Source organism: Xiphophorus hellerii, chromosome 4, assembly GCF_003331165.1.
Source record: "Xiphophorus hellerii strain 12219 chromosome 4, Xiphophorus_hellerii-4.1, whole genome shotgun sequence".
Lineage (NCBI taxonomy): Eukaryota > Metazoa > Chordata > Actinopteri > Cyprinodontiformes > Poeciliidae > Xiphophorus > Xiphophorus hellerii.
The window spans coordinates 1,940,209-1,965,122 of NC_045675.1; the positions used below are offsets into that span (position 1 = coordinate 1,940,209).

Below are 24,914 nucleotides of genomic sequence, written 5' to 3' on the forward strand. Positions count from 1 at the left end.
ATCCATCCATCCATCCATCCATCCATCCATCCATCCATCCATCCATCCTCCATCCATCTTCCATCCATCATCCATCCATCCATCCATCCATCCATCCATCCTCCATCCATCCATCCATCCATCCATCCATCCTCCATCCATCTTCTCTACGTCCAACTGCCATAAATTCAGAATCTTTTTTACTTAAAATTTGACAGAAAAATAATCAGTCTTGTAAAAATGTTTTCAGCATAAGAACTGGATCTTGTGTTTAATCCGGTTTAATCTGAGAATAATTTCTTTGGGAATATTTTCAGCTGCTGCTTGTTGGTCTGAGTGTTTCTGCTGCTAGAACAATGAAAGCGATCTTTGGAAGGAGGGCTTGTGTGTGGGTGTGTGTGTGAGTGTGTGTGTGAGTGTGTGTGTGACGCACTGAGCCGCTTCCAGAGTTAAGTCTCACCAGGAAACTGGAGTTTTTCATGTTTTCTGTTTTCTGTCTGCTGATGCTGTTTTTACGGGATGTGACTATTACCTGGAACGCCGTGATTAACACCTTGTTCTGAGCGCTGCTGTTGGTTTTTATGATTACATTTCATATGCGAGAGGAAACGTACCGATGAGTCAGCATCACGCAGAGCGATACATGTGATTCACTGAGCGGCGATAAGCGGACTGGACAAACAGGACAGGACGCAGCGTTGGCAGATGCTGCACACATTTCCATTTCTGAAGCGCTGCAGTCGGCTCCCAGTGTTCAGGCCACCAGGCGCGATTTGCATTTCTGTGCTTTTGGCAGAAAAACAGCCAAAGTGAATTAGATCTGGCTCCTAACAGACACGCAGTTCATTTATCGTCCTGATTCTGGTTATCTTTGAGTTTTCTCTCAAAGGTCAGAAACGACCTGATTATTCTCCATGACTAAACTCAGATTTTGGCAGTTTAAATGTGGAGATGAGGAGGAAAATGAGTCTTCTTCTGCTGAAAGGCAGAAAAATGGTTGTTCAATTAATTAAAATCCAGATTTAAGGAACATTTTCCCCAGAAACCTTTGTGAAGTAATGTGGAAACTACCTCAAAGGGTAGAGCTTTAAAGCTGCAGTAGGTAACTTTTATTAAAATATATCCTTTTTACAGTTAAAACTGTTTTGACAGCATAGCATGAGACATAATCTGTGAAAAAATCGATTTCCTCTGCGTTTTCCTACAGCCAGAAAAGCAGAACCAGAGCCAGGAGAAAGGTCTTAGTGCTGTCAATCAATCTGCGGTTCTCTTTCTCTCTGCTCTGAGTCAAACCAACCAAACCCTTAGAGCAACCTGTTCCCCTCCTGGCCTGTGGGGGCGCTGCTCCAAGAACCACTGAAGGAAACGGCATGAAAACTCAAAAAGAAGAAGTGCAAAGAAAACTAGCTTGCCTGCTGTTTCTATTTTGTCGTTGATAAAACGTCACGAGCCGTTTCCCTCTTAGCGCTACACACGTGCGTTTGTTTTGGTTGTATTTACCCAGAATGCCCTGCGCTGTATTGCACTTCCTGCTTTTGGAGCGGTCTCCGATCTGCACCAGAGTTCACTTCAACAGAACCGAGACCGAGGTTTGTAGACGGACCAGAATCAGTCGATTTCTTCAGTTCCTTTGAACATTGAACCAAATCCTGGTCAGACTCGGTTGTTTTGATTCGTCCACCAGGCCCTCAAGTTTAGATCATATGTTAGATTTTAAAATCTGAATTAGTGTTAAAAACTGATAAAAATCATTATAGTTTAACATTCGTGTTGACACTGAGGGTCCAAATGTAGCATTTAATGCTTTTCTCAGAGAAATCTCAGTCCTACCGACTCGTCATTCTTCAGACCTTCTGCTACAACAAGAGAAAAGAGCTTCAGTGAGACCGAAAGGAAGGACGCTGCAGACGGAGAGGCCAGCAATAATGTTGTTTGGTTGGACGATGAGGAGAGTTAAGTTAGAGAGACAATTGGTGGAAAAACCCAAAGAGAAGAAGATGTTAGTCCAGTTCTTTTTAACACCAGCTGCGTCTCATTTTCATTTAGTGTGATTTTAGGGTAAACTGTAGGTTATCCTACCTTAACGTTCCTTCAGTTTTGGAGGATTTTCTTTCTTAGCAAAGACCCACCAACGTTTCAGACAGAAGCGAGCCTCCTGGGGAGGAAGAGGAGGAGGAAGTGCGATGAGCCAAATTTGAAGTGTGAGACTCTGGAGAAGGTTTAGCTCACAGATTCGCAGTCTGTTTGTGTCGCAGACGGGAAAAAACAATGGCGGCGGCGACTCTGATGGAGACGTGATGATTGGAAGCCCAAAGTTCAGCCTCACAGATTCTGGTTCTGATGTTTGGCTGCAAAATAAAACCAGACAAAAAGAAGCGTTTTATTCTTCATATTCCACTCTAGTCTGTTAAGTTGTTTTTAGTAGATTTGAAACCATGTTGGTGATGAAAATCCAGTTGTTGTTTTTATTTTATCACAGCTGGTAAAGTATCTTAGAGTTTAAGCTAAAGCCGGTTGCCATGTCGTTCCTCCTAAGATGGCCGCTCCCTCCTCTTGGCGCCCTGCTTGCCCGACACGCCCGCCGCACAGGTTCTGGAGCGAGCCGTCCTGGAGTCCCGGGTCCGAGAGGTGGAGGAGGAGAACCGGCAGATCAAGCTGCAGCTCAGCCAGTCGCAGGGCGCTGCCCAGCTCTCTGACGGTAACTACGGCAACCAGCAGTGGGGCGCGTCGGCGGACACGGTGCCGGAGGACGGCGACAACACGGCGGAGGAGAAGAGCAACCACACAGACTGCTCCCGATCGCCGCTGGTCCAGAAGTGTGAGGTCAGGAAGTGTCGCCATGACGAATGTTTACGATAAACCGTCCCAGAAATTATTGCGATACGCGATAATATTGCTGTTTTGACACCATTTTTAACCAATATGGTTCTGTGTCTCTGCAGCTGATCCATGTAGCCTGTGTTTGTGCCGGTCACAACGCCAGCAGAGACGTGGTCACTCTGGTCAAGTCCGTCCTCTTTCACAGGTGAGTCCGTAGAACCGAACCGGCGGGCGGATGGTTGGTTGGTTGGTTGGATGGATGGATGGATGGATGGATGGATGGATGGATGGATGGATGGATGGATGGATGGATGGATGGATCGATCGATCGATCGATCGATCCCTTTCTCATTCTCGGCTCTCGTTTCCTGTCGTTCGGTTCCAGGAGGAATCCTCTCCACTTCCATTTCATCACCGATTCGGTGGCCAGTCGGATCCTCGGCTCCCTGTTCCGGTCCTGGATGGTTCCGTCTGTTCAAGTCAGCTTCTACGACGCCGAGGAGCTCAAGGTGAGGCGCCGCATCGTATCGCATCGTATCGCATCGCATCAGGCGCAGCATTTTCCTGATTTACCTCTGGAGCCGGATTCAGGTTTAGGCTCCGCTCTCGGTTACAGGATACATGACCATATTTGTGGAATCAGTCAGTCTCTGGTTGCCATGGCGATCAGGGTAAGATGGACCTCAATCAGTTTCAGTCATTTGAACATGAGATTAAAATCTGCGGCTTCTAGTTTTGTGGGTTGGAATTTGGAAAGTTTGGATGGATAATATAATATAAATGTTCTGGTGTTGTTTTTAATTTGTCACAAAGAGAAGTTACACTGTAAAAACACAAAATCTTACCAAGTATTTTGGTCTAGTTTCTGGTACAAATGTCTCAGTACAGTTGAAATAAGATAAACTAATTTACAAGTGACATTTCAGCAAGAAATAGGAGCTTGATTATTACTTAATGTTGACTTTAAAAAGTTCTAGTTCACTGGCAGATTATGTCAATTATAACATGGGTAGAAATCTTGTTATAAGTTCAATAATCTGCCAGAGGAACTGTTACGTTTTGATTAATATTAAGTAATTATTGCCCTAAAATAAACTCCTGTGTCTTGCTGATAAATTACTTCTAAGTTAGTTTTGTCTTATTTCAATATTTGCAATAAGCAATAAATCAATTAAATCTCATGATAAATTAAGATGAGTTAATTGATTTGTTTCTCTTTTTCTACCAAACTCTGGATGATGACGTCGTCAGTCTGGTGCTTTGGCCTTTTTATGAACAACAGTTTAGTTTACAGAGACTTCATAATTGATTTTATTTGTTATTTTTATTGTTTTGTTGATTTATTTTGGACATTTTAAATGTCTTCCAGTTCTAGTTTTAAACATATTGGAGTTTAAAGTGGATTGATCTCTGAAAACGTGTTCTAGACCATTATCTTCATATTATTGTTTATCACAATAACTTCTGGGACAGTTTATCGTCTATCTGCATGTGTTACAGCGACAGATCCATCCAAGACGTTTGCATTGGAAACCAGATCAGAATGCGTTGTAACAGGTTGTGTTTTTGCAGTGTATCTGAGTTGGACTCTTAAAGCCGTCAGAAAGAGGCTGACCAGTAAATCCTCAGTTTGATGCTGATGGATGTGGTCTGAGTGGAATAAAGAGGATCAGGCATGAATCGGTGTTTGTGTTTAACGTTCTCCTCCCGCGCCGCTGCCGCGCCCAACAATCGGCCCTTTGTGCCGTCGCCGTGCCGACCTGCAGCCGCTCCTCACTCTCCATTAAGTGGAGGAAAACGGCGGCGACTGTAAGCCGCTTATGTTTGCAGATGATGCACTTACGCAGATCCAATTACTCTGAATTGAGAGAATTAATTAAAGGACACTGTTTGCAGATTGATGTTTAGTGTTTGCCAGAAAACTGCTGAAAGCGTCTTTGTGCGAACCGACCAATCAGAGCAGAGATAATCTCCGTCTGCTTGCCGTTTCAGTCCGAAGTCTCCTGGATCCCCAACAAGCATTACTCAGGTATTTACGGCTTGATGAAGCTGACGCTAACCAAAGCTTTACCGGCCGACCTGGCGAAGGTCATCGTCCTGGATACGGACATCACCTTCGCCACCGACATCGCCGAGCTGTGGGGCATCTTCAAGAAGTTTACCGGTGAGAACGGGCTTCGCTTCATGAACACAAACCTGCTCACTTCCTGTTCAGAAAGTTTACAATCTGCATAAAAAGACAGGTTTATATGGAGCTAAATTAGTGTCAAAAACATTCACAACAAGACTTGTAAGTGTAAAACATTACTTATAAATGCATACATCAACATCAAAATCTTACCAAGTCATTTGGTCTAATTTCTTGTTCATATATCTTGGTACACTTGAAATAAGACAAAATAATTTAAAAGTAACTTTTCAGCAGGATAAAGGTTTGTTTTACGTTAATTTGTGTTTTATTGGCGCATAAATTAACTTATAACATGGAAAAATGTCTTGTTACAGGTGAGATAATCTGCCAGTGGAACTAGAACTTTTTCATCAATCTTAAGGAATTATTTGCTTAAAGCAAATTTAAGCAAATAAAAAGCAAATCTTACTGAAAAGTTATTTCAAGCATAGTTAAAATATTTTCACTAGAAACTAGAGCAAAATTACTTGGTAAGATTTTTGTTTTTCCAGTGTAAACAGTTTCTCAAATGTACACAAAATCAGAGAATTATAATTATAATGCTGCGTTTAAGGCAGAAGAAAAGCTGGGATATCTGAGCATCACCATATTTCTGACTTGGTCCAGTTGCTCAAAACCACAAAGATAAAGTCAAGTTACTGGATTCAGCTGGTCTGAAGTTTAGTTTTTACGTCAGTCTGATCATTTTTTCAGAAGACGATGCTGATACTGAGACTTTCTCCTTCGATCCTTCTGACCTTTAACATCCTAACTGATCTGTTCAGAAAACGGCTGCTGCTCTGTAATCTAACAGAAATAAAATGTTCCATGAAAACATCCAGGATGTAAACGGTTTCTCTGCTGCAGGCAGAGCCGATCACTTTCTTCTCTCCCTGATTGATCAGCAGCAGCTCATTTTTTCTGTGTAGTTGAGCCGAGTTTATCAGATTACTGGGGATCTGACTAGATCAGCCTCCATCTCAACATGATAAAGGCAAGAAGTTGACTTGATAAAAATCAACTTCCCTTAAATTCCCTCAGGCTGGTTTTTGAACCAGAGGAGTTTAAGTTTGTCGACTGAAGTTTTTCTCCTGTCTCCAGATAAGCAGGTGATCGGTCTGGTGGAGAACCAGAGCGACTGGTACCTGGGCAACCTGTGGAAGAACCACAAGCCCTGGCCGGCGCTGGGGCGGGGCTTCAACACGGGTAGGCAGCGGTTTTGTTTCCTGTATGTTTGGTGAACGTTTTAGCAGTCCTCCGGGTTTCATTTCCTCCTCTGCTGCCGCTGCAGGCGTCATCCTGCTCTACCTGGAGCGGCTCCGGAGAATCAGCTGGGAACAGATGTGGCGCCTGACGGCAGAGCGGGAGCTGATGAGCATGCTCAGTACGTCGCTGGCGGACCAGGTGAGACGACCTCCGAATCAGAATATTCTAACTGGCAGCTGAGGTCTGACCTGAAGGAAAAGCTTTCTCTTCTAGATGTTTTTATCAGAGCGTTACTTTCTCTGTAAAGCAGCGATGACTCAGAACGCTCGATCATCCAGTTCTGCTCTGGCAGCAGGAGCGTGTGGCTGACACCGCGTGTGTGTGTGTGTGTGTGCGTGTGTGGGGGTGTGTGTGTGTGTGTGTAGGACATCTTCAATGCCTTCATCAAGCAGAACCCGGTCCTGGTGCACCAGCTGCCCTGCTTCTGGAACGTCCAGCTGTCGGATCACACTCGCTCTGAGCAATGCTACACCGAGGTGTCCGACCTCAAGGTACGGTACCGAACTGGACCGGACCGCCGTCGGCCTTCCTCTGGTTGGGCTCAATGACCGTGTGCAAGAAGAACCCAGAATGAAACCTTTTAACTGTTATGCAGCACTCACATTTTGCATGTTTTTTTTCTACTGCTTCTAAAAACAGCCAAAGATCTTAAAAATCCCCCAAATGTTTGAACCGTTTAAAAAACCTCCATAATGTAACGACATAAATCAGCAGGTGCCGCGGCGTCACCTAGCAACCCCAGCAGAGTTGAACCCGTCACCTAGCAACCCCAGCAGAGTTGAACCCGTTACCTAGCAACCCAATCGGAACTCCAGCTGGTTTTACTGCTATATGGCTTCTACAAAGCGTTTTGTTGTTGACATCCATAGACCACTTTCCACATTCTTGCTGGTTGTGCAGGAGGCTCCATTTCTGCTTTTCAAAGCTGTACGGTGTATAATTTTGCTTCTGTTTGCGGACATTTAAACGTGTGAGTAGAAACATTGGTTTTGGGGGCGTGGCCAGCAGCAGCTTATTTGGATTTAAAGTGACAGAGACCCTAAAACAGCTCAGAACTGAGCACACTGAAATTAAATGATCTAAGAGGATTTTGTGGAAAAAATGTAATGAACATGTTTTGTATAGGCCACAGATATGATAGGTCACCTTCATATCAAAGCTATAGATTTGCTTGACCTATAGCTGAAGAAATTGATCAGATTAATCGTAATGAATCGATTATTGAAATGATCATCTATTAATTTAGTAATAAATTAACCATTAACTGGAACAGAAAAAAGGCCATCTACTGAGATGTAATTAATTATGTTAATTACAGTCAGCTGTAATTAACATAAAGCATTTAGGATAAAAAACAGTTTGTCAGTAAATACATTTAACCAAAACTTCTTTGTAGTTTTAGTTCAAATTCAGTGAAGGAATGCTGTTATTGCATTTTATTCAATTAAATGTTTATTTTCTTATTTAAAAAATTAACTGTATTATTTTTTTGCATCTTTTCATAAATTTCTAATATTGGTTAAATGAAAAATATGTAAAAGTGGCAATTTTTTATCAGATTAATGGTCAGAATTATGAATGGGAAAATAGATTACTAAAATAATTGTTAGCTGCAGCCGCAGCTTGATCTGATATTTTGTGTTTCTTTAATCCAGTGTGAGAAACAACCTGTTGTTGTTGTTGTTGTTGTTGTTGTTGTCGTCGTGTTTTCAGGTGATCCACTGGAACTCTCCAAAGAAACTGCGAGTGAAGAACAAACACGTGGAGTTTTTCAGGAACCTCTACCTGACCTTCCTGGAGTACGACGGCAACCTGCTGCGGAGGGAGCTGTTCGGCTGCCCGAGCCAGGCCAGTCCGGAGAGCGTCCGGGTACGGCACACACACACACACACACACCCACGCATGAATAAACACAGGAGCTCGTTACGTCTCAATAATCCATTCCATCATGAAAATTAATCACCCTGCGTTTGTTTAAGTATAAAAAAGGCAAAGAGTCTGTTAGAAGCTGTAGTTCCTCTCCTCAGCTGCAGGCGGCGCTGGAGGAGCTGGACGAAGACGATCAGTGCTACGACTTCCGGCGTGAGCGGCTGACGGTGCACCGGGTCCACCTGTACTTCCTGCAGTACGACTACACGCCGGCTGAGGACGACACCGACGTCACGCTGGTGGCTCAGCTGTCCATGGACAGGTGGGGGAAGGAAAACTCAGATAAAATCATCAGTTTTTAGTTTTGTCTGCTAAAATTAACCACAGAGGGAAGAACAAGACTGGGCCCAGAGCAGAACCTGGAGGAACTCCTTATGTTCACATGAATAAAACTGAGAACTGAATAAAAATACTTATTTAGTAAATGTAACATGAAATAAATATATATTTCATTAAATATTTAAAATAATTTATTTAATGAACAGCTAATTTATTAAATATAACTCCACCCACCTTTTCACCCCGCCCACTGTTTTGCTTCTCCGGTAGCCCCGCCCCCAATTTTTTATATTATTGCTACAGTATGTCTTTTATTTGTATTATTATTATTTTCTTGGTATTTTACTGCAACTTTTTTTTTTGTACTCAAACTTCATTTTGTTTCTGTTGTCATTCTTCTGTCTATGATGTTGTAGTTATTGTGAAGCTCAGATCTTGTAAATGTTCTATATAAATAACTTTTGACTTGACTTGAATGACTTATTTAATAAATTAACCATCTATGAAATCAATTATTTATTTCATGACACATTAAGATAATGATGTATTTATTTATTGAATTTTGTCCCTTCTAGCCCTCCGTAGAGTTTGATTCCTGCTGCTCTAAGCTGTTTTCCTCCTGTGTCCGTCAGGCTGCAGATGCTGGAAGCCATCTGTAAGCACTGGGAGGGCCCCATCAGCCTGGCGCTCTACATGTCCGACGCCGAGGCGCAGCAGTTCCTGCGCTACGCTCAGGCCTCCGAGGTCCTCAAGAACCGCAAGAACGTCGGCTACCACATCGTCTACAAAGAAGGCCAGTTCTACCCGGTCAACCTGGTGAGGAACGTGGCCCTGAGGAACGCCAACACGCCCTACGTGTTCCTGACAGACGTGGACTTCCTGCCGATGTACGGTCTCTACGACTACCTCAGGTGAGAACAGCGATCCTGCAGGTTTGGTTACAAAACATTTAGCTGATCCTGGTGTCTGTGGTTTCTACGCTAAATAAGAAGATATGTGTGCTAATCAAAAACATTATTTTCGCTAATGCTAATGTGCTAAACCAACATCATGCATATTGAAAGCTAATGCTAAATCTCAAAACTAACACGGCAATTAGTGGATGCTAATGCTGAAGCACTAAACAAACATGGTATGTAGCGGATGCTAATGCTAAATCTCTGAACTAACACAGCATTTAGTGGATGCTAATGCTGAAGCACTAAACAAACATGGTATGTAGCGGATGCTAATGCTAAATCTCTGAACTAACACAGCATTTAGTGGATGCTAATGCTGAAGCACTAAACAAACATGGTATGTAGCGGATGCTAATGCTAAATCTCTGAACTAACACAGCATTTAGTGGATGCTAACCTGCTAAACAAACATGATATTTAGTGGAAACTTATGCTAATTTGTTAACCAACATGGTGATTAGCTAAGCAACAACACTAACGCATTAAACCAACATGGTATTTAGCAGAAGCTAACGCTAAGGTGCTTAACTAGCTGCTAACCAATTGCTAATGCTACATATTTAATGCAATAAAATGCCAGTCAGATTTTTTTCCCTCACAGTTGACCTTTGACCTCTCCATTCTTTGTCACTTAATAAATCTGCTGAGTATTAAATACTTAATGCTCCAGCTGTTTCTCAGCCAAAACGTCACCTGGGAAACGAAACCCAACGACCTTAAATGTTTTGGGTCTTTCAGAAAGTCGATCGTCCAGCTGGATGTGGCTCACACCAAGAAGGCTCTGGTGGTCCCGGCCTTCGAGACGCTGCGCTACCGTCTCTCCTTCCCCAAATCCAAAGCCGAGCTCCTCTCCATGCTGGACATGGGGACTCTCTACACCTTCAGGTACCAGAACCAGAACCTTCCAGATGAGCGGAGCACCCAGCTAACAGCGCCCCCTGTCCGCAGGTACCACGTGTGGCCGAAGGGTCACGCTCCCACCAACTATGCTAAGTGGCGAACGGCGACCACGCCCTACAAGGTGGAGTGGGAGTCGGACTTCGAGCCGTACGTGGTGGTGAGGCGGGACTGCCCCGAGTACGACCAGCGCTTCGTGGGCTTCGGCTGGAACAAGGTGTCCCACATCATGGAGCTGGACGCTCAGGTGCGCCACCGCCTGGAACCAAACGGGACTGAACCTAGTAAACAAAATGGAATCCACAAGAAAGCAGGGATTATTATGGAAGAGCGCTCACTTTTACTTTTAGCAAGTTTTTTATGTGATAAACATTTTGATCTTCACTTTAACCTTAAAGTATTTTTAAAATGGAGATTTTGCAAATAATGTTTGAGTTTTTTAAAAAATTATGTGGAAGCAAATGTTCTGTTAAACCAACAAATTAAAACAGGTTTGGCAGAAGCTAATGCTAAAGCGCTAACCCAACGTGGTATTCATAAAGAAATAACAGTAACAGTTATATATAGTATATATATGCTATATATATATAACTAAATATTTAGTGAAAATGACACTAATTGACTAAACCAACACAGTAATTAGCAAAAGCTGATGCTAAAGCACTAAATTAATACATTTAACAGAAGATAACACTAAAGCGCCACACGAACACAATAATTAGCATAAGCTAATGCTAATGCGAAATCAGTCAACCAACATGGTTAGCATAGATAGAATGTTGACCTCCAGCTACTGATTTAATTTTTCTTCCATTTACATCATAATTTCCATTTTGGGTTCATAAATGTAGTTAAAGTTTTTCTATTCAGTAAAACTGGAATAGAAACCGTGGAATAATAATCCGGTTTCTGAGCCTTGCAGGTAAACATCCTGAGCTTTGACTCCGGTTCTCCGTTTTTCTCCTGCAGGAGTTCGACCTCATGGTCCTTCCCAACGCCTTCATGATCCACATGCCGCACGCTCCCAGCTTCGACATCTCCAAGTTTCGCTCCAGCTCCAGCTACCGCAACTGTCTGAACACGCTGAAGGACGAGTTCCACCAGGATCTGTCCAGGAAGTACGGCGCCGCCGCCCTCAAGTACCTGACGGCCCAGAGGAACATGTGAGCTCCAGACGGAGCGCTGAGGCCCGGAGCGCGTCTGGCGGAACCGTGAAGCTTTATGGCCCCTCGGAGAGCGGCGGCGGCGGCGAAGGAAAACAGGAACCATAACGGTTTTCACTTTGTTCTGACAATCAGGGCTTTTCCCACTGGGAACCAGTCCGGACCCGGCGCTCCGGGTCGGGGGAAACCAGTCGCGCTGGAGAACGATTCAAGCCTTATCAACTTCATGACATTTACAAAGATATTTAATAACACTTTTTTTGTTTTTTAAGGCATAAATCTGAACCAATGATAGCGAAACATTTGCATTTACAGAGTTTTGATTACGGCTTTATATTTCTGGACGGGTTTAAGGGAAAAGAACCCGACGGTTTCCGGATCAGATCACGTTTCCGTGTGCTTTAAGTGTGTGTGCGATCTGTCGCCGCAGCGACGCCACTCAGAGTCACGTCTGCTTCGTCCTGCATGTAAACCGCTGCACCAGGTCCTCATCTCATCGCTCGGGTTTCACAGCAGCAAAGAAGTTCTGACCGGACCGACCGGGACCAACAGGAAGCTGGACTTTACGTCTGAGTCACTGGATGTCTGCGCCGTCTACTGACCGTTTCATTCTGCTGAGTTTTACTCATCCAGCTGAAATTAACTCGTTTTTCCTGCTGCTACGTCAAAATTCTTCATATTTAAGGAAATTCTGTGTTTTTTAGACCCAAACACTGAAAAAACACAAAACTTTACCAAGTAACTTCGGTCGAGTTTCTGGTGCAAATATCCTAGTAAACGTTTCAGCAAGACACAGAGGCTTGTTTTAATAAATAATTCCTTAATTTTGTTCCAGTGGCAGATAAATGAACTTAAAATGCTGTGAAACAAGATGGCCGCCATGGGCGTGATGACATCACTCTGAACGATGGAGACCCAAGAACAGCATTGGTGGGTAAAAAAACCAAAAATAAAATCAAGTTATGGCCCAGTCCTAGATTCAACTAAGGTCAGAGGTCATGATTCAACGATGACAGAGAGAACCTGGTCAAAGATGGCCGCCGCGGGAGGAATCTGAGACCAGAACCGGCGCTGACCCGTCTCAGAGATCACCCCGATGCTCTCCACGGTGGTGGCAGCATGATGCACTGGGAAAATAATAACAAACATTTGAGCAATTCCTCCTCTGATTGGCTCAAAAAAATTTATTTAAAAAAAGACATTTTAGGAAAGTTGATGAAGTTGTTCTGAAAATATTCAGTTTTCTCTTCGATCCGAAACATTTAAACAAAACAGGAAATAAATTTGTGTGAATGGAAACTTTTAGGTCCCACCTGATCGCCTGACTATAAAAAGAAACAATTTGAATTCATTAATCTATAATTAATCATAATCAGGGTAAAAATGAAGAATTCATAAACAAACGAGCAGCAAGAAAAACATCTTAATTCCAGCTAGATTTCCTGTTTTTATTTAATTTTTTATGAAAGTATTTAACGTTCAGATTTTCTCCTCTGGACTTTGGTTTAATTAAAATTGTTATTTTATTTTTTTAATCTTTGTTTTATTTTGAACCGTTTTGTTTTTACGCCGCCGCCATGTTGAGGGAAGCGTCGTCGCTGCGGCTCCCCGGCGGAGGAAACGTCCCGGTACCAAACGTCGGATCGCGTCTGGCGCACAGCGACTGGACCGTTGCCATGGAGACCGTCGCCATGGAGACCGTCGCGGCTCCGTCCACGCCGCCTCCACCCTCTTGTTGTTGATTGTGGTAAATGCTAGTGCCTTTTGCTGTATTGTGAAACTGGATATTGATTGTACAGTCGTACGGACGGCGCGGCCTGGAACCGACAGGCTCTATTTATTATTGTTGACTCAAATCAATCATATTTTTCTATGTAAGTGCTTTAAATAAATTTGCCCTTTTCTAATTACTCCGCCTGCTGCGTGTTTTGTCCTCAGGAAGAGCTAATTTTATTTTCTGGATTACCCTGTGAAATTATTTATATTCCTCCCTCCGCGGGCTGAATGTCGGGGGAGATCCAACGTTTATATTTATCGGGGTCAGCGGTTTGAAGCCGAGCGACGCTTCCATGTGTGTAATTGGTCCAGTAAGAAACTTATAATAGAAACACATTGTTTTGGAGAAATGGGTCCCCTGGCTTCTCCTCCTGTTTAAATGCTAATCACTGAAATAATTGGAGAAATAGTTTCACTGAACTTTTCTCCAGAGTTGGCTTCACTCACAGAGGAAACAAATAAAAAACTGAAAAACAACAGAAAGGAAAGGAAGACTGAAGACAAGGAGAAAATCTGCAAATAAATCAGTAAAATCTCAGTTTCATAACTTACTTTTTGTTTCATCTTTTTGAGAGATCGACTCATCAGAAACAAACTTCTCAGTAATCTGACTGCCAGGAAAACGGCTGCAAATTTTGTTGATTAATTTCTGTAATGAATTATAATCATACAGTTTGTATCAAGGAATTTAAATGTTATTTTCTGGAGGTGGAAGAAAATTTGATTTTCAAAATTTCATGTTCAACAAGCATTCATATTCTGATATAAAATATTTCCTAATATTAATGTTTTGATCTATTTTTAACAAAAAAAATTCAGAACTTAGCAAAAACAGCCCATGGATCACTTCTGTACGGTGGCCCAGAAGGTCAACTAGCCACCACAAAGCTATGCTAACATGGACGTGATAAAAGCTAAAGCTAATGTTGCTAGCACAGCTTATGGTTTAGCATCGCTTAGTGGCTTCTGCTGCTGTTGCTTTGGATATTATTATCCCTTCTGGGCCACCGTAGATTTGAAATAAAACACCTTAAAGTTATAAAAACATGATGCCAGCTCTCATTTGTTCTTCTTGTAGACTTTGAATCATCTTTTCTTGGTTGAGGCATTTAATGTTTGTTGGTCTGGATGTTGTGCAGCTGGAAGGATTTTTCATCTTTTTTTTTTTTAACTTTTGGACCGTTGTTATGATGCGTAACTATGACAACAAATGTTTTTACAACTGGGAGTAGCTGATTAGCATCTGAAAAGCTCAAGTAATACCTGAACTTTGACCCCAATCTCAGATGTTGCTGTAGAACGTTGATTCAGTCAGAGGGTTCTTCAGATGTGTAGCAGCACTGACTGGAGGAGCTGCAGGATTCTTCCTGCCCACAGCAAACCTCCCAGAGTGACTCTGACTGGATCTGTATGAGTTATGACATCAGATTTCCCTTTGGGATAAATAAAGTATTTTGAATTGAATTATTGATATTTATCTACTAAAATAAAAATGTACAGATTTGTGTTCAGTTTTAAACGACAGTAACTTCATAGTGTTCCTGTTTCCATTTAATGTTTTTTCTCTAACTCAAACTACAGCCGACCAGGTCAGAGGTCATTATTAATATTTTCTTTATTTTCTGTAGATTCAGAGAGCAGCAGCAGATCTGGACCGACTCACGGTTTCTCTCCAGAGGTTTCATCATGAAGAGCAGCCCATCCCACGCTGCGCAGCCGGAGAACCCTCCATCTCTGGGTTCACAGCAGGAGGTCATCCTCTCCACGCCGGCAGCTGTTATTCTGATGGAAACTCACAGAAATACATTATTTATCTCTTTCATTAGCAGAATCTCAACCTTTAAATAAACCTTCATGAACCACTGAAGCTCATTAGCTGTTTAGATGTGAATGCAGCCAAGGAGACGTAAAAATACCAAAAATAAAAAAATACTAAATAATCGTTAACCCTGAGTCAGATTGTGAAATAAAATATATTTAGGTTTACTAATGTCATTTATATATGATATATTAAAATAGACATGTGACCAGATTTATAAAAGTTATTTGTAATTTTAGGTGTGAAGCTTTTTAGCGACACTAGGCAACTAAGGAACAGAAAAAAAGTTAAATTGAACTTTATGTGTCATGTATAATTGTAAAAATAATAAATTCTATGAATCTAATTTGATTATACAACTTTGAATCAAATTTTACAAAAACATTACCTTAAAAAAACAATAATTATGAATAAATATTTTGTATCAACTGGTACCTGATACAACATTATGTTATTATGAAACCCAGGAACCATATAGTAAATGGATGTTTCATTACTTTAGCTGTATTTAAGACACTGCAGCATTATATATATAAAAATAGATGTTGAAATTTAATCTGTGAAACAGATTTTATTTTACAAAAAAGTGTCTGAGAGTTCATGAGTTAAAAGAATTAATACACAGAAAAATAAAACCAAATCAACACACTGTTCAAATGTTTACGTCTGAAACTTAAAAATAACATTTACAACTTAAAATACCAACTGCAATTTGAAAACAACTTTAGTTTTAGCATCTGATGAAATCAGTGTGCAGTTTTACTCAGTATGTAAAACAGATTTATTTATAGACATACTTTCTGCCTCCATCACAGAGACTGCTACTGTTAAGACACGTTGCATCAACTTAATTTATTTACACATTTTAACTTCATTTTAAGGTTTGTTTGATCAAAAGCAGAATCTATAAAATAATAAACATCCTGAGAGAGAAATGTCTGTTTCATTCCTTAAAAGCCTAGTGTGGCTAATTAGCATCATACCTAAATTTACACTAAAGCTAGGTGCAATTTTAAAATTGATAGTTTTGAATTAATTTAGTGTCTGAGAGCAAAAACTCAAGTAGCTTTCCACAAGGCTACTTCATAGAATGTCTGTTCCTTTCCATAAAAGCCCAGTGTGGCTAATTAGCATCATACATATATTTACACTAATGCTCGGTGCACTATTAGAATGTATAATAATTAGTTTAGGGTTTGATGGGAGCAGGAACCGGTATCAGTGGGATGGAGCCGTCGCAGTCCAGCCAAAGGCCGATCATTAGTGTCAGAGCTGCGGCAGGATCGATGTGTTTCCAACACAAACCGAGTCCCAGCAGCGGCTCCGGGGACTCGTCGCCTTTAGATCAATGGCAATAAGCGCTGCGCTCCCGGAGCTCGATAAAGGGGCGGCCCGCGGCCCGCAGCCGCGGCCCGCGGCCTTCTCTCCCCGGCCGTGATTAGCCGCTCAGACGGCCGGCAGACGCAGCATTAACTCCGGGCTGTTATTGTCCCGCCGCTGCTCCACTGACCGCTGGATCCTCGGGATTCCGGACCTCCTGAACCGAGTCAGAGAACTCTTCAGAATGATGACTGGAGTTTAATGCATTCAGAAAACTGCAGCCGAACTCGGTTTAGAAATCCGGATAATAAAACGATGGACCTCCATGTCCATCAGGTCTGGTGTTTGATCGCCTGCTGACGTTTGTCTAATTGTGACTTTTGACACCATCGGTGCTCCGATCTCTGCTTCGGAACAAATTAAGAGCTGTGTAATCTGGTGGGACAGTTCAGATATTAATTGAGAGCACGTCGTTAAAAATTCAGAGCTAATTAGTTTCGTGCCTGGAGTGTTTTTCTGTCAGAATGAAGAGATGCCTGTTGGTCAGTGATCTGTTTCTGTCCCTGGTGAGAGACTTCGTGTATTCTCATGGAATAATGATCAATCTGGCAGATTGATCATTTCAGATGCTTTTGTTGGCTTGCAGAGACTCCCGGCTCTTAGCTGCGTGAGAATAATAGAGGGATTTATTTTCTGCTGATTAAAAACAGGATTTCTAATCTTATGGTGCAACTCTTGCTGTTTTGTTCTGACTTGAATTAAAATCTTCAAGTGGATCCAGGCGGGAACTGGAAAATATGGACAGGAGTTTGCAAACTGTAACCCAGTGGAGGTTAAACTTAACCATAACAATAATTTGGGTTATTTAGCCACAATGAGGGTTCAGTTTGTCAGTCATATTTTCACCATGTTATTCTGTCATTTATAAATGCCACAATTTACAAACTAAATATCTAGCTAGCAAGATAAATATTTAGTTTGGTAGCTAAATATATAACTCCAAACAATATACTTGGTTTCTTAGCTAAATATTTAATTTGGAAGCCTGGTAGGTAAATATTTAGCTTGTTCATCACAAAACTGAATGTTCAGTTAGGAAGCTAAATATTAATCATCCATCCATTTTCTTACACCTTTGTTCCCAGTGAGGTCAGGAGGTGCTGGTGCCTCTCCAGTGGACGTTTTGAGCGAGAGGCGGGGTCACCTGCACAGGTCGCCAGTCTGTTGCAGGGCAACGGCGAGACAGACGGGACACACAACACAACTAGGGAGAATTTAGAGAGCCCAAATGCTAAATAATAACCCAGCAAGCTAAATATTTATCTCTAAACTAAATATTTAGTTTGCCAACTATATATATAGCTCTGAGCTAAATATAGCTCAGATATTTAACTCTGAGCTAAATATATAATTGACAAACTAAATATTTAGTTTAGAGATAAATATTTAGCTTGCAAGCTAAATATTGAACTTAGCTAAATATTTAGACAGTCCAAACCCCAGACTGTTTCTGTCTAGGTGGCTGTTAGCTGTGTGCGTTAGCATGGATGGCCGTTAGCTGTGTGATCTAGCATGGATGGCCATTAGCTGTGTGCGTTAGCATGTTTGGCCGTTAGCTGTGTGCATTAGCATGTTTGGCCGTTAGCTGTGTGCATTAGCATGTTTGGCCGTTAGCTGTGTGCATTAGCATGTTTGGCCGTTAGCTGTGTACGTTAGAATGTTTGGCCGTTAGCTGTGTGCGTTAGCATGGATGGCCGTTAGCTGTGTGCGTTAGCATGTTTGGCCGTTAGCTGTGTGCATTAGCATGTTTGGCCGTTAGCTGTGTGCATTAGCATGTTTGGCCGTTAGCTGTGTACGTTAGAATGTTTGGCCGTTAGCTGTGTGCGTTAGCATGGATGGCCGTTAGCTGTGTGCGTTAGCATGTTTGGCCGTTAGCTGTGTGCATTAGCATGTTTGGCCGTTAGCTGTGTGCGTTAGCATGGATGGCCGTTAGCTGTGTGCATTAGCATGGATGGCGTCCCTCGCCTCTCGCCCCGTCACAGGTGGATGGATGTTTAGGTTTCAGCTCGTTAAACAGGCTGCTCCCGGGCCTGGCGCTGGTCGGCTGGCCGGCCTCTCTCAGACCTGCAGAAACAAAACATGGATCATAAAACCGCGCTCTCATTCCAGACATCCATCTCTGCGGCGGGAGTCGTGCTTAATGAGGGCGAAGGGGTGAGCACACATTTACACAATGGATTCATTAGAGACACACGCTGCAACATTTGCTAAATGAAGCCCAAGCGGTGCAGCGTCGGCGCTCTGAAATATGGATGTGTGTCCAAAACAACGTGACCTCAGGTCTCCAATTACTGACCAGCTTCTCATCTAGAACAGCAGCACAAACACCTGCCCTCAACATCTGCTCACAGCAGAGCACTTCTCTGCAAATTCACAGCCACAGGTGAGATTCCTCCTGATCAGAGCCAACAAACTGGGCTGGAGAAATCCAGATTTCATCACCGCTTGGGGAGAAAGCTACTGCTTACTGCTGCAAACGATGATTTACAGCTCATCAAATCCAGAATAAACATGAAGCTTTTCATATTGAGGACATTCAGAGTGAATACCAGGCGACTCCAGCAGCTCATCTGAAGCAGCATTAGCGAAGGTCTGATGATATTCGCACAGCTGGATTTGACACAGTTGGCATGTTAAAGTCTGACAGAAGCTTGAGCCAGATGAGATTTAGACTGGTTTTAATGGACAGATGTCAGTTCATTCATGCTAACAAGTCTTTTACATCCTCCAGCGTTAGCTAAGGCAGTGGTTCTCAAAGATTTCCTTCTGGTCCCCCTATGGATTACAATAAAATCCCCCCAAAAAGAGAAAAGAATCAACTGGGCTCACATCGTTCAACCAGACATAAACCTAAACACATATTTTGTTTTCAAACTCCACTGAAGTTTATTTCACACTTCAGGTTGCAACAAAACTACAAACCATCTTTACAGTGAAACACTTTTGTGTTACTGTTTTTTTTTTTTTTTCATTCATCCATACTGCTTCCCGCGCCCCCCTGCAATGACACTGCGCCTCCCATAGGGGGCGCGCCCCACACTTTGGGAACCACTGAGCTAAGGAGTTCCACCTGGTTCGGTGCGCGGATCAAACTCTTTGCTTTAGATAGACTTTCATTTAGTAAAATAGTTAAATGAGGATCTAAAATCAGGTGAGTAATAACCAGGGATGGTTATGAAATCAAATAATTTAATAACATTTGGTTAAAGTGGCAGTATAATTTGTTTTCCAGGAACATAGCGCCATTTTACAGCATAATCAAATAACTACCATCAGTTATTAAAAATGCTGTATATCTCATCACTTGAAAGATATTTGACTTCATAATTAACATCTTGAAATTGGGCCTCTGTCTCTTTAAGAAGCTCATCCCAACATGGCTCCTCTATTAACCCTTTCATGTTTTTACCAGCGTTGCTCTGAGCAGCAGCTCCTATAATGAGCTCAGCAGGTTCACCAGATGCTTGCTAATTGCTGCTGGCTAGTCTGAAGGAGCTGAGTGGAGGCGGGGCTAGGTCCACCAGGCGTTTTGCACAGCTGAATGGTTGCCATGGAGACTAAAAGATTTCTTAAACATGACTCAAAGCAACACTCCAGGAATGTTTTTATAAGACGATGTAAAGTTGAAAACATAATTTTTACATCCGATTTTAAATGTCTGAATCCACATTATTATTATTCCCCCAGTTGAGTCCAGGCGTCAACCGTGTAGCTGTTGATCCAACAACGTGCCAAGAGTTCACAAAATCAGGACAAACAACCGAACTGAAACCTAAAGTTAAAGCCCATCGACACAGCAGGAATGTTTCTGGACTGGAGAACCCAGAGAGAACCCGAACATGACCAGAACCTCCAACCTCCATTCAGAAAGCCAGCACTCGGCTCCTTTCCCATCCGTCTGGAAAAGAGCGGTTCCCTTTTATACTGATGATGCACCGATGTATTTAGATGTTTGACGGTTTTGTTCTCTCATTCTGTCAGAACAAAGTATATTACCTTTTACAATCATAGATGGAGTCCAAGACTTAACAAACTAGCAGGGAACACAAAGGAGTTTTACTTTCACAGCCGCGCTCTAATCCCGTCTCCTGCGTTTTACCTCGGATTAACGTCCGGCGGGGAGAGATGTTCTCACCAAGTTAATCTCAGCAAACGGGATTTCCCTCGGGGTCTTTCTACATCCTCCTCTACTTCCTGCCTTTGTTTACTCCATATTTTAGTCTTTGTTTCCAAAAGAAGAGCTTTTCTTACTAGAAAACACAAAAAAATCAGCGACTGCACCGTCAACACAACCTGCAGCCAACGATAAATAGAAAACACTGAATAAGGAGATTTATTTTTCTGCTGAGACACTAATGATGGCTTCATTTGAAGGTTAATGACTCAAAATGCTGTTTTTTAAATTATTTTTAGTGCGTCACAGAGAATCTGTGATTAGCCAAATGTGAGATTCAGAGACGCTTTGAGTCGCGTTGAGATTCAGCCGTCTGGCAGAAAACAAGCCGTTTAACCCTGTAATCACAGAAAATCTGGTTATGTGAGGATGAGAAGGGAGACGTGATCGTGTTTCCTGGCTGGGAGCGCAGACTGAAGCAGCACAGCGTCTGTGGGCTGCAGACGCTGCAGACGCAGCTTCTTTGTTCTGCAGTTAAATTTTGGTTTTTACAGTCCGGAAATTCAGGATTCGACAATAAATGTTCAAACGTTACTCCATTAAAGGCATAAGGTCTTTTTGTCAGATGATATTAAGTTAAATAATGAAAACTTTATTAGTTGTTTTAATTATTCATTGAAACAAAACTTATAGCTTTTTAAAAGTGTAACAATTGTGGAGTTTTCTGGTTCAAACTCCGGTCCGTTTGTTTAGAAAGTCCGGTTCAGCTGCTGAGGTGTGAATGCTGATCGATCTCTGGTCCGCCCAAACCTCTGTCTCAGGAAGTGGACCACAGCGCAGGGCGTTCTTGGTGAATACAACCAAAACAAACATGTTAGCCTAGCGCTAGCAGCAGAAATGGATCCTGGTCTTTAGCCAAAGACAAATGAGAAATCTTACCACCGCTAAAATCTGACGCCATTCCATCTCTGTCTTCATTTGGTGAAACAGGAAGTTGCGTTTAGTGTCTTCAGAGGTTTTTTGTGTTGTTTCCTTCAGTAGTTCATTGATGCAGCGCCCCGACAGGCCAGGAGGGGAACAGGTTGCTGATAATGAAACAAATGATGTGATTTTGGTCCTCAGTCAAACCGAGTCTGTCGGACTATAAAGTGGGAAAACATCTGAAAGCATTGATGAACAATTTGTCTGATGATTTGAAGCTTTTTAAGTACAAAAAATAATAATAACAGAAGAAATGGATAAGGAGAAATTGATGTTTAATGACGCAGCTATAAAAAACACATAAATTACATTTAAAAAACTATAGTTTCTGAGTTATGTTTGCTGTTTTGAGTGACATATTTTGCATCTCCGTCAGTGACTGGAGGAAGAAACTCAAACTGTGACCCAGCCGGACCGTGAGAAACAGGTTCCTGAGTCCAGGACGTTTCCAACAGTAAAAAGGAGTGAAATCCTGAGTTCCACATAAACCTGTTAACACCTGACAGTCAAACCAACCGGAACCGTTCCTGGTTCCAGGAATAAAACTGTGGTGAAAAACATGGCAAACGAAACAACAAAGGTTTTGACTTTTGGATCTCCTCCACCGAAAATCAAAAACCAATCTCTGGATTTCTAAGTATCGGCTTCACCTTTGGTTCTGGGTTTTTGTTTCTCCAACACTAAAAAAACCATGAATAAATTCAGCCTAATGATAAACAGCCAGTTGCTCCTCGGCTGAGAAGCGGATACAATTGGTGTCGGTGGCACATTTCATTAAAGCTAAAACAATGGCTGACAGTTCATTGACGACCGTCATTAATTACTCTGGATCCAGCTCTTTCTCTCCAGCCTTTGTCTTCGCTTTCACTTCAACTCCATTCAAGTCGAGTCTAATTTTATTTTCCAGTTACCACCGAGAGCGACCTCTATTTTTAATCAAGAACCTCGGGACTAAAGATAGAGCTGCTCTTCAATGCAGTCAAAGACTTTTGGTTGCGTTAGTCGGTTAATCTATCAGCTCCGTCTCAGTCATGAAGAACGAACCTTTTGTTAACAGATATTTCCTCCTCTGGCAGATCTGACTGGGATTTCAGAGGAAGAATAGCTCCGTCCTCCATTGTCCCGCCTCCTTCGTCTTTTGTTTGCTCTGGATAACATCGTGTCAAAAGCAGAGCAGTTTAATTTAAAAGTCAGGATGAACTCAATTTATCCCCAAGAAGAAGAGTAAAGAGTCATGAATTAGATCCAGTATCTGAGGGAAACAATCAAACTTCAGGAAAAAGGGAAGACTGGAATCTATTAAGTGCCTCATTGTTTGGTTTTTAGGTGCATTCAAACTTTAGTTGGCTGAAGTTAGCACAAGGTTTCACCACCTTCAGAGGCGCTACGCCTCCAACAGACACTGATTTATGGAAAGTTTGGACCAGATGCTCCAATAACAAGGAAAATCATCACAATTTCCTGGCTTTTGTCCCAAATGTTCTGCAATTTGTGTGATCTACCCAAGATGGTTTTTGGTTCCTACAATTAGCTCATTCCTTGGCAAATATCTGACTGCAAAAGCATCTTGTTTCTGCGGTTTCTGGAGAAATTTAGCTTCCACCATCTAAGAATACAGAGGAGTTTCAGTCGATGAGCCGTAGATGCTAACATGTTGGTCTGAGCTGCGTTGGGCCCCTTCTGCTAATATGCTAAGGCGCTAATAGCGGAGCTACATTTTCGTTTAGCGGTTTACTGTTTTGCTTTTAAAATGTTTAGCGCACTTAGCTTCCACAAGGTTAATTTTCCAAATAAATGCTAGAATTTATAAAATATTAGATTTCATAAATTAAAAAAAAAAAAAGTAAATCAGCGTTTAGCAGATTTTTTTGTGATGGATTAAATGTTATAAGGTGAACAGAAAACTTGATCAATATTGAAGAATAATTACCAAATGTTTATCTGAGGACAAACAGGATTCCTAACCTAGAGATTCAGAACTAGAAGTGAACTGGATATTCTGGATTTGATGGGAAAATGTTTATTTCTCAAGTCTGCTTATTTCAGCTCTGTTTATTTTCTGCTTGTGTGAAAATAAACGGAATTTACGAAGATATAAGCTTAAAATGAACTGCTGGATGTAAAATTTTACACGATCCGTAAAACAGATAAAACCGTGAGGGACAAATAAAAGGAGGAGCGTCCCGTTTCCCCGGTTTAGACCGAAACTGTTACTCTACTTGGGTGAGGCCGCAGTGACCCTCTCCAACATGTCACCTGCTGACGTCAGCAGCGAGCCGCGACGGGGCTGTCCGTGCAGATGCCTGATTGGGTTCTGGGTTCGCCTTAACTTCATCATATTTTGATTTCCTGGATGTTACGGCCCGATTCTGATGATAACGGGCTTCTCTGTCAGCAGTCAGCATAAAATGCTCCGGTAAGCTTTTCTGCCTCAGTGCCACACGCACACACACACACCAACGCACCCCCACATACACACACACGCACGCACACACACACACACACCCACGCCTACACAGCTCACACACGCACAGATATTTCTCTAGTTTGTGGCAGCAGCTCTACAGTGACACTATCTTTCTGCTCTCCAGGATTATTGTCATTAACTAAAACTAACAAAATAACAAAAACTGGTATTAAGAAAACATTTTTATAAGATGAAATAAATTATAACGTTAAGCAAAGAGGAAAAAGTATGACTAGCTGGAACTAAATTATGTGTTTATGAAACTAAACATACTGAAAATATGGATATAATATTCTTTGTTTTCGTGTTTATGAATCTTTTTAGTTTGTTTTTCGAACTGATGTGAAATTTATTTTTCCCCCGCCCCCACCCAAGCAGTTTACGTCAGCTGTCGGCAAATTACGGCACCGAAGATGGTCCGCAAAATGGCCACAGCAAAAAAAGTTGGGAGAAAACAGGAGAATCAGCTGGTTCAGTAACAACCAACCAATTTATGTAAATATTCTAACAACATTTTGACATGTCACAAATCTGCACCTGAAATGAACCAACAATGTTTAACTAATAAAAACGAGCAAATATGCTCTTAAAAACTAAGTAAAACGAACTGAATGAAACAAGCAAAAAGTCATAATTAATTAAAATTAAACTATAGTGAAAAGCCCCAAACTATCATAACCCTGCTACTCTCCTGCTACTGCAAACATCCAACAAGTAAAAATCTATACATTTATATTTCCAGGGTAACTCCAGTGCTCCTCCTTGTTGCTGTTTCCACATATAAATCCGTTCCTGTGGTATTGTTAAGGAGAATTAAATGTTAAACTTTTTCATCCGCCAGCTGCTGACTCTGCTCTTCCAACATCAATACTGAATGCACATTTTAACAAACCCAGTGGGTCTAAACATAAACTC

The 24,914-nt window shown here is 41.9% G+C and overlaps 1 protein-coding gene across 5 annotated transcripts in view; it reads left to right on the plus strand.

Moving 5' to 3' along the window:
• Positions 1-13,372, plus strand: part of large2 (LARGE xylosyl- and glucuronyltransferase 2) — a 67,381-nt gene extending 54,009 nt beyond the window's left edge. For all 5 annotated transcript variants that reach the window (XM_032561748.1, XM_032561751.1, XM_032561749.1 and 2 more), the window contains 13 exons: positions 2,516-2,802; positions 2,922-3,004; positions 3,185-3,308; positions 4,792-4,963; positions 6,071-6,175; positions 6,261-6,373; positions 6,601-6,726; positions 7,949-8,104; positions 8,263-8,426; positions 9,076-9,354; positions 10,141-10,287; positions 10,351-10,546; positions 11,269-13,372. In XM_032561748.1, the coding sequence (XP_032417639.1) occupies positions 2,516-2,802; positions 2,922-3,004; positions 3,185-3,308; positions 4,792-4,963; positions 6,071-6,175; positions 6,261-6,373; positions 6,601-6,726; positions 7,949-8,104; positions 8,263-8,426; positions 9,076-9,354; positions 10,141-10,287; positions 10,351-10,546; positions 11,269-11,466 (2,150 nt within the window). In that variant the 3' untranslated portion in view covers positions 11,467-13,372. The remainder of the gene's footprint in view (positions 1-2,515; positions 2,803-2,921; positions 3,005-3,184; positions 3,309-4,791; positions 4,964-6,070; positions 6,176-6,260; positions 6,374-6,600; positions 6,727-7,948; positions 8,105-8,262; positions 8,427-9,075; positions 9,355-10,140; positions 10,288-10,350; positions 10,547-11,268) is intronic.
• Positions 13,373-24,914: the final 11,542 nt, after the last annotated feature.